Source organism: Beta vulgaris, chromosome 7 (assembly GCF_026745355.1).
Source record: "Beta vulgaris subsp. vulgaris cultivar EL10 chromosome 7, EL10.2, whole genome shotgun sequence".
Lineage (NCBI taxonomy): Eukaryota > Viridiplantae > Streptophyta > Magnoliopsida > Caryophyllales > Amaranthaceae > Beta > Beta vulgaris.
The window spans coordinates 60,377,937-60,387,095 of NC_079208.1; the positions used below are offsets into that span (position 1 = coordinate 60,377,937).

The following is a 9,159-nucleotide window of genomic DNA, read 5'->3' on the forward strand; positions in this document are numbered from 1 at the left end:
TAATACTTCATTTGTTTTTTTTATTGTACTATTTCATTTTTCACGTTTGTCGATACGCTTCTTTGAACGTCAATATTAAATAATGGACCTGTGGATCGGATCTAGATGGTTTCTACTTGCTTTTAAAAAAAAAAATACTTTCACAAATTAAAAGATAAATCACAACAAACCTTTTTGTTATTCGAAAGACATGGAATTCTCCACCTCCATTAGAGGATAATCCTATGTCTCATGTTTGACCTTTTGTCTTTTTTCGCATGTTTTTGTTTCGAAGCTCTGATTTTCAATTCAAGCTGGTTGTTTGCAGTTAGAGTCAACTGAATTATGCACTTTCTAAGATCTGAATTTTTACATTTAGAGATCACAATGAGAGAAGAATCTGAATGGATGCTTGAACTAGTTTGTTCATCCCGAAATAGTGTGGATCTTTTAACCTTATTTTTCCACAAATATACTTCCTCCATTTAGAAATAATTGCACTATTTATATAGTGTTTACTAATCATATCTTGCACTTTGATTGTCTTTGGTGATTTATATTTTAGGAAAAACATAGTCATATGAGATCTTGTTAGATTCATCTCAATGTATATTATTTTAATATCAACTTTTTATAATTTTTACTTATTGATAATTAGAGATATTAATGTTTGAAATAATACATTGCCAAACGTGAAAACATGTAACGATGCAACTATTTCTAAAGGGATGAAGTATATAAAAGTAAGAAAAAAAAAGGTATGGCTCTATTTGAGGAAGTATTTTAGCTACCTTAAATGATAAGGTGCTAACATATTTTAGATGCTAAAATAATTAGTAGTGTTTGGAGAGCACCTAAAATAAAATTTTAGGTGGATAAAATGACTTAAATGATAAGTTAAAAATTTTACCTTTTCAAAATTAGCTGACAAAAATTTTGAAAAATCTTTCCAAAATTCCAACAACAACTAATTTTGCTAAAATAATTTATCAACTTAATCAACTAATTTTGCCAAACAATTAAACTATTCAATTATCTTATCAGTTCTAGCACCTTATCAGTTTCAACTACTTTATCTTATCATTTTCAGTTAACTTATCAATTTCAGTTTATTTTTAGCTAGTAATGCCAAACAGAGCGGGTGTGATATCTTATTAGAAAATTTTCAAATGTGTATTTTCAAGATCTAAACTTTTAAAATATATTTATGATCAAAGATACATATTGGAGATCATGTAAACAAAAAATAGATCCATCTTTATATTTTGGAAATTTTTGATTTGGAGATGCAATGCCCATGAGATCGATATATGAATAAGAAGGAAGATGGAGTGCGTTCAAGGAGAAGAAGTGTGTTTTACTATAATATGAAGTACACGGGCCGGACTTGTCTCACCAAATATTGTAAGACGGTCTCACCCAAGACTTTTGCCTTATCTACTGCAACGACATCTATATACCAACTACTTATTAGTTATTAGCCTCAGACACGCAAAACTAGAACAAAAAAAATGTCTCCTGTCACAACAACTTCAGAGAAAACCTCTGTTGAGTTCCTAATATGTCTGCTTCATTGCAGGAGTAAAACCACAACCTTTGTTACTGCATGCGCCTAAAACTCCTTAGTATCATGTAAACTGTGTTGTTAACATCCTAAAGACCTAAATATGTTCCACATAAATATTTTATATACATAGTTATCAACTAAAAGTATGGGAATCAGTCCTAAGGCAGTCATATATAAAAAGGCTACAATGTCACCTACTTAGTATCATCAAATTGCATAGCTTTGTTCACAAATAAGTCACCTAAAAAAGACCAAAATTAATGGCTCCCTATCACTCTTGTTTCTTGTCTTTGATCCTTTATTTAGTCGTGGCCGTTTCTTCAGCCAGTGAAGTCAATTACGGTGATATTCCGAAACCAGAGTACACCATTCCGGAAGATCGACCACAACAAAATCCCTCCGGCCTCCGTATGGACAATCCTACAACAGATTACAACAAGCCCACAGATAAAATAATTCCTGAACACAGGGTGAATCCTACACCGGTCTACCATACTCCAGAATCCTATCCAACACCCAAACATAAGAAGCCTATGTCTTCACCATCACCAGTGCACAAGATGCCCATGTACAACCACCCGTTTCCAATGTACAAAAGACCATATCACACACCAATGCCCATATATAGGAAACCAGTATACACTTCATCACCAATATACAAGAAGCCGATGCCTACTCCAATGCCAGTATATGCCCCACCTATTTACCGGAACCCAAGAAATGAATCTTCAGCCAGTGCTCCAGCTACAGCTCCGGCTAATGAGCCTCATGTTCCCCCTTCATCTCCTCCATCTCCAACACAGCAATCTCCCAACCACGGAGCACCTCCACCGTATAAGTCATTAGACTATATTCCAGCTCCATATTACGTTGATCCGACCAATGAACCCCACATTCGAAATTAGCTACTTCCTGGTTCTTTAGATATGAAGAATTGGGTATGTGGATTATTCATTATTACCTATAACTTTTCTCATTTGGGAATAAAAGAACACCAAATATGGTGTAGATTTAGTTTACGAGTTAAACAAGTAACAATGTAAGAGATGAATCTTAGGCATGTACTAGGTAGATATTCCTAAAGATTGTTTCCTCATGCGCAAATGCAAAATGGCCAAAATGGATCAAAATTTCCAGGGCCTTCTATCATAGAGCATGTTGATTGTATCCTACACAAAGTATTTGAACAGAGTAATATTAATGCCTAAAGCAAATTCAATTCTTATTGCAACTTCTTATATCACAATTTACAGGAAGAATCACGGTTGAAATAATTGTAGGATTGACCCTAAAAGCTCATTAAAAAAACTGTAGACGAAGTGCAAGGTTTCAACATCATAACCCTTCTCCACTAGTTTTGCTCCAATCTCTATACTTCCTGGTTATAATTCCAAATAATCATCTGATTACATCATGAACATATATAAGAGCAATCAGGTAAGATAGGAAAGGAACTTCTATTGTCGATAACTCAGATCCAATCTTTTTTTCCCGCTATAAAGCATGCACCATTACATTGTTCCAGGCTGCCAGCAAGATTAGGTGAAGGAGGACCAAAATATTCTGACTCGTGCATTTTTCAGTAAAGCACATTCAAAGTGATCTGTGCTTCCAAAGAAGGAAAAAAAAAAGACGCTCAGCCTTCAACTCATCATATGGCTATGCTTATGCACGAGAAGTTGTGTATTTCCAACCATGAAAGAGCATTTTTGGATCGGATCAAACAGTTGCTTACAATGAAATCACAAGCTCAATAACCAGGGAAGCTCTTGACACAAGGTAACCCTACTTCTTTCACACTGCTTTCACAGCACAAAAGAGAGCTCAACAAGGCATAACATACTTCCTCCGGTCCTAAAAAGTGTTACGTTGACTAAATTGAAACTATTCATCAACTAACTTTGACTCTATTTTCTCGTTATTATATAATGAAAACATAGTCAATTGGGATCTGGTTAGATTTGTTTCAATGTATACTTTCGAAATATCAAATTTTTTACAATTTTTACTTGTGCGCAATCAAAGATAGTAATGATCAAAGAAGCGCATTAGTTCACGTGAAAAAGGGGAATGTAACACTTATTTAAGAATGGAGAAGTAGGATTTTCACACTACACTATGTAGCTGAAAATGCCTCTGTCTAAGCAGGAAAATGTGGAATTTCCCACCATCAAAAGGAAAAGCAATATGAGAAGACAACCTTGACTTCATATCTAATTGTCACATTATTAGTTGAGTTAGAGTATATCACAGTTATAGTTATTTCCAGATATAGTATTTTACAGTAAATAAACACGGAAATTACTTTCAAAATTTGTCAATACCAACAGATAGGTTGACAAGTAACTAAGTGAAAGAACTCTAGCTAATTTTCATAATAATATTCAGAATCATTAGCCGCCAAAACTGAAGAATATCATATATCTCATTGTCATGAGGTTATATGAGCTTAAAGCAACTGTTTAGAGCCAATAGACATATAAAACAACAGCCTCAAGGCTCACATTGCCATGCATGTATAACAAGACTTAATCGCAAACAAACCTGGAACTGTCATCATTACGGCCTTGAATCTTGTCTTGCCAGAATCTTGTCATGCTTTCTCCATTCTGTGTAGCCTCTGGCTTTTCCTCTATGATATATATCCATGAAAACTATATGGATGAAGAATTCACTCGCTCTTAACACTGTGAGACATCTGGTAGATCAACATTGAAGAAGCACGGAAAGCAATTGCACCGAGCATTAGGAAGCATGCATAACAAATGCAAGCATTGTATCCCAGAAAGTAGCATAGCTGCATAAGACCACTCATATGTGACCTGGCATAAAAGTATATACTATAGACAAACATAAAAATAGCCGTTGATCCACCACGTAGTACTGATCTGCAGACACGGAGGAGATGTTTAGAATCGACACAACTTTTGAGCCATTAAAAGGGTAAGAGGCACTTTAAAAGGTGGCAAATACAAAATTTTGGAAGAAAAATATTATTTCTTCCAGTTATGGGTGATGTTGCATACCTCCACCACCATTCAGGGTCTTCTACGGAGAGCTGAATATAAGTCAAACCGACACTCAAAATAGCAGTAAGTGAGACAAGGATTGAGAAGCTAATGAACAGAATGCTAGGGAGTGTAAATAGTTTGTAGCTCCAGATGCTTGCATAGAACAGATGCAACTCCACAAGAACTGCACTGAAAGGTAAGAGGCCAGCAAGAATCATTTGAATCTGAATTTTCCTGTACCAAGTTAATGAAGGAATCTCTCTCATGTGTCTCATGGTCGATGGTACAAAGTTTGTACAGCTATAATGGCGTCCAACAATTCCTCCTAATGCAAGGAATGGAGCAGCAACAAATGTATGTACGAGAAACATCAAAAAAATCATGCCAAAAGATAGGGCAGCTGTAGACCCATATGATACAGACACAGTATTAAGGAAGGATAGCACAAGTAACAGTGGACCCATAAAAAGAACCCCAGTCAGGAGGACACTTCTTTCCTGCAAGATTAATTGTTGTTCGTTAGAGAAGAATTCATCATATATGTATAAATCATAACCATATGGAAACATTTTCATCATGAATGCAAAATACAGAAAATCTGGGCAAGCAGATATGTTTCAGATGCAAAGTCAAATGAATTTTCTTTTACCCATCCAGTTTCAGAAAATTGGCAGTGAAACGAAGCAGCAGAATATCCAGCAACTGCCGACATTACAGTGTAAATCGCAACAGCAACTGTCCACAAGGTCCCATGTGTATAAGGGTCTAAAAGACCAAGAATGATCAATACAAACAAGCAGCAAACCCTGAAATAAGTTCAAATGTAGGTCAAAAAGGAACATAACGTGAACCACAGGCAAGATTTAACAGATGTCATACTGGATTTGCTGGAAGCAAACAGGTCGAAGATATCACCACTTCATGTGCATATTACATTAAAGCTTTTTATTTTAAAGCAGGAAGTGACAAATTGATAGGAATATAATTGCAATTTGCAACAAATGAACTTAGCAAATGCATATAACTGCAAAGAGTTAATACGTAGTTCAAAAAGTTTGTCAAATAACAAAGTAATATTTAGGAGGTTGAAGGCAGAATGTAATTATCACAGAGGGACGAAGCTGTTGCATTAAGTCTGCACATTCAGTGTAATGAAATCTTAGGAAAGGCAATTATCCAAAAAACTAACCAGTATTGAAAGTTGCCTGTTTCATTCAACTTGTTACTATAAAATGCATTTAAAAGGTAGACTGTAGACACAAACAAAACTACATTTTCACAGCTACATAAAATTCCAACCCCAGTTGTCAGCAATGACTTTTCCTGGGAAGTCAATAATTTTATTGTTTATGCAAAACATTTTTCTGTTTTGTAAAAAGAAACCAAATAAACTATAAGGTCAGATATGAGTCATATGACACCTCCCCCTACCCCCATAAAACAAGGTGGCATCCAAATTTCTTGTGTCAGTTACACTGAATATCATATACGTCAAACCTTTTTTTCAGCCGAGTAACACACCCAAGAAACTTTCAAGTAGACAACTCTGACAAGGCGATGACAGCTTGACTATAAGTCCAAAGCAAGTAACCTATGGAGCCTCAGAGCATATAATGATCAGAAAAGGCTAATGTTCTAGTGTATTAGAGGTGCTGAGTCAAAATATGATGCAAGTAGCAGGTATCAGAAAGATCCAAGTCCCTTACACAAGAAAAAGTTGGGTCCCACATCCCAACACAGCACAAAAGAGAGACAGCAATGTAGGGCATCTGAAAACATCACCACCCATGAACGCCCATCCAATCTCTCTATCATCTTCATCTCCGTTAGAGTACCTAGAATACAAAATGATTAACTGTCGACCAAGGAGACCTAGAACCCCGGCTGAAAACTCAAAACTTCAAGCAACATCACAAGTAGTACTAACTGGAAATGATATATTACTTTCTCAAATCACTCTTGATATTCCACCAATATAGCATGGCAAGTAATCCCATTGAAAGCAATATGATGACTATTGAATTAATGATTGAAAACCAGTGAAGCTGCTGAACTGGTGATAGTAAAGCAGCACGTGAATATCTTCTCATTCTGTTTGCAAATTGGACGGAGGTTGCATTCCAATTTACAGAGTAAGTAAACTTCACATCAGTTTCAGCATCTTCTGTTATGTCGACAATGTGATTGGGGTCACTGAAAGCATGCACTTCGATAATATGATTGCTATTATATAAGACCTCAAACTGAACATGAGTGAAAAGATAAAACCTGGGTCCTCTCATATGGGAATTCAAGTTCTCTTCTTCAACTTTCCCAATGAACCCCCAAAACTGGAGGTCATCATAGTACATATGAAAGTAAAAATCTCTATTAATTGCATCACGGAATTTCACAACTTCCTCCCTCGCCAATGTCTTTGTGCACAATATCTCTGCCACTTTCGTAACCTGAAACTTCATATCATAGCGAGTGTTTATCAGACGATTACCATTTAGAACTTCCCCCAGCGGTTCCTTCCTTCTGATCAACTGATCTGCAAACAAGACATGAAGAACCAAACACAAAGTTCAGCTGCCTTGAAGCAGCAGAGCTATTTCAGTGGTTAAATTCAAATTGCTTTACTGCTGCAGTAAAAAAGCGTAAGCAACATTATAGTTTAACTGTTCAAATTCTTGAAGTTTATAATACAGGAAGATAACTAAACATATTAAAAGATGCACCTAACTAGTTATGGCCGGAGAATCCTACAGTGTTTGGGTGAAGGAACCGAAGGACTGCAGAACCACGTGTGGTAATCAGCTAGGAGAGGAGGATCATGAAGTGAGCCATCTTGCAGAGAGCTACCTGGAAGGTCCATAAAGGACAGATCTAAAGAGATTGTGTAAATTAACTAACCATCGATTTATACCAGATAATGTTGCAGGCTAGAACTAAAATCAATGTGGCGTACACCCCTTAACCCAGCCTCTTTGCTTAACGTTGCTGTCTACAAACCCATCTACAACTCACCATATATTATGTAACTCTTATTATCATCCTAGATAGCTTTCTCTCCTCTTCCTTAATTGTTCATCCTTCTGCGCTTAAGCAAAAAGCCTAGTAGAGGACATTAGAAGAGAAATAGGTAGAAAACCGGAGGGGTTCCTATTATGATTGCTCAGAGCTGCAATGTACCAGTAGATACTTTTCAGCATACCTTTATAGGTTTCAACTTCTTATTCCATTCAGTTAGCATGATCATACTTGCCAATGAAGAAAAAGAATGTAAAACTATGTGTAACAAAAAGTTGTTGATTCAATATTCTACAAAAATTCACAAAGAAAATGCTCTAGTTGTAAGACAATTAGCCAACCTGGGCGGCAGAATGGCAAGACAAAGTATTCGTACGTCTCACTGCAAAAAGAAAGATCACATCAAATCTCCTCACGAAGGCTTCTATATGCAAGTCATTTCTACAACAAATCAAGAAAGCTACAATAACCCTCTAAAAATGGAAGGGAGAAAGCAAGTTAAGGATATCTTAATAAGGAATCAGTTAAATCAAACTCGAACTTCACCAAAGTCAGCATGCTACTTGCCATTACAAGTAGAAGAGTTTGCTAAGCTGAGGTAAAAAAATTCTTCAGACAAAGGTAGCATGTCTGAGTTCTGACAGATTCACCCAAAATCATACACTAACATTAATAATTTCTCAATGCCAGGATATGCAAATTGGCAGCATCCGCAAAAACACTTAAGAAAAGAGAGCTTAAAGCTAATCAGTGTTACCTAATTCACTATACGCTTTAGTACATTGAACGGGTACGGGATCACAATACGCTACCTAATATTGTAAAATTGGTCCAAAATTTTACCATGGTGCCTGTGGCATTGTACCATAAACCCTGTACCAATTCACACATATCGGATCGAAGTTCGCGGGGATTAATGAATTAGGTAACACTAAGCTAAAATATATGCTCACTCTTCAGCTTAATTTAAGGCATACAATCATACATACTATGGGAAGATCTTTCTTGAAATTCCAAAAGCTAGAATAAGAATTGGACAATGCCCAATAAAACACAGCATTTTACTACAGTATTTGTGCCTAAAAATAAAGATGGATGCTTTCAATAAGCCCAAAAATTATCCCCAAATCTTAAAGTAAAAAAATTATAAGTTTGGCACTAATACAGCATTATGTTATAATCAAGAAAACTACCTATATTCTCAGCAATTTCTCAAGGCCCAAATTTCAAAGCTCAAAATAAGCAATTAATAACTGAAGAAATGAAATTAAATGAAAGAAACAACTGAGAATTCAATGATACCTGGGATTATTCAAGGGACCAACTTTATTGGCAAAAAGAGGGACTTGATCTCCGACATTGTAGTGATGATCCAAGGGAGAATTAGAGGAAGAAAAAAGAGGAAGAACCCAGAAATTAATAGTGGTTAAAATCATCAATAGAAAAGTAATTATGATGATTAGCAAGAAAATTGAGATCTTTGACATTGCTAATAGCTGCAAGTGCAACTATGAACTATCTGACTTTCAACTGTGTGCCTGCGTTTGGAAGGAAATGTTGGGTACTTAGAAAGGACATTGCGATTAGAGA

General features: G+C 35.9%; 1 protein-coding gene across 6 annotated transcripts; it reads right to left on the reverse strand.

The window, feature by feature from the left end:
- Window positions 1-1,481: 1,481 nt before the first annotated feature.
- Window positions 1,482-9,159, reverse strand: LOC104900317 (transmembrane 9 superfamily member 5). Of its 6 annotated transcripts, none has more exons than XR_007276332.2 (8): window positions 8,872-9,159; window positions 7,911-7,951; window positions 6,502-7,090; window positions 6,264-6,392; window positions 5,207-5,363; window positions 4,573-5,054; window positions 4,091-4,434; window positions 1,482-2,715 (listed from the first exon to the last, which is right to left on the reverse strand). XR_007276332.2 is itself a non-coding variant. In XM_010687707.4 (7 exons), exons 1-7 carry the CDS (start codon window positions 9,054-9,056, stop codon window positions 4,218-4,220), a joined length of 1,800 nt encoding a protein of 599 aa, XP_010686009.2. In that variant the 5' UTR covers window positions 9,057-9,159; the 3' UTR covers window positions 3,894-4,217. The 6 variants fall into 6 exon arrangements, 4 of the variants coding, with proteins under 4 accessions (XP_010686009.2, XP_048504263.1, XP_010686010.2 ...); XR_007276331.2 differs by lacking the exon at window positions 1,482-2,715 and adding an exon at window positions 2,728-3,149; XM_010687707.4 differs by lacking the exon at window positions 1,482-2,715 and having other exon boundaries at window positions 3,894-4,434.

Coding starts and splice junctions, on each gene's coding strand:
- LOC104900317 (XM_010687707.4), bottom strand. CDS start 9,056: ATGTCAAAGATCTCAATTTTCTTGCTAATCATCATAATTACTTTTCTA. Junction 7,091..7,910: donor CTTGCCATTCTGCCGCCCAG/GTTGGCTAATTG, acceptor TCTTGTTTGCAG/ATCAGTTGATCAGAAGGAAG. Junction 5,364..6,263: donor GGGACCCAACTTTTTCTTGT/GTAAGGGACTTG, acceptor AACTTATTTCAG/GGTTTGCTGCTTGTTTGTAT.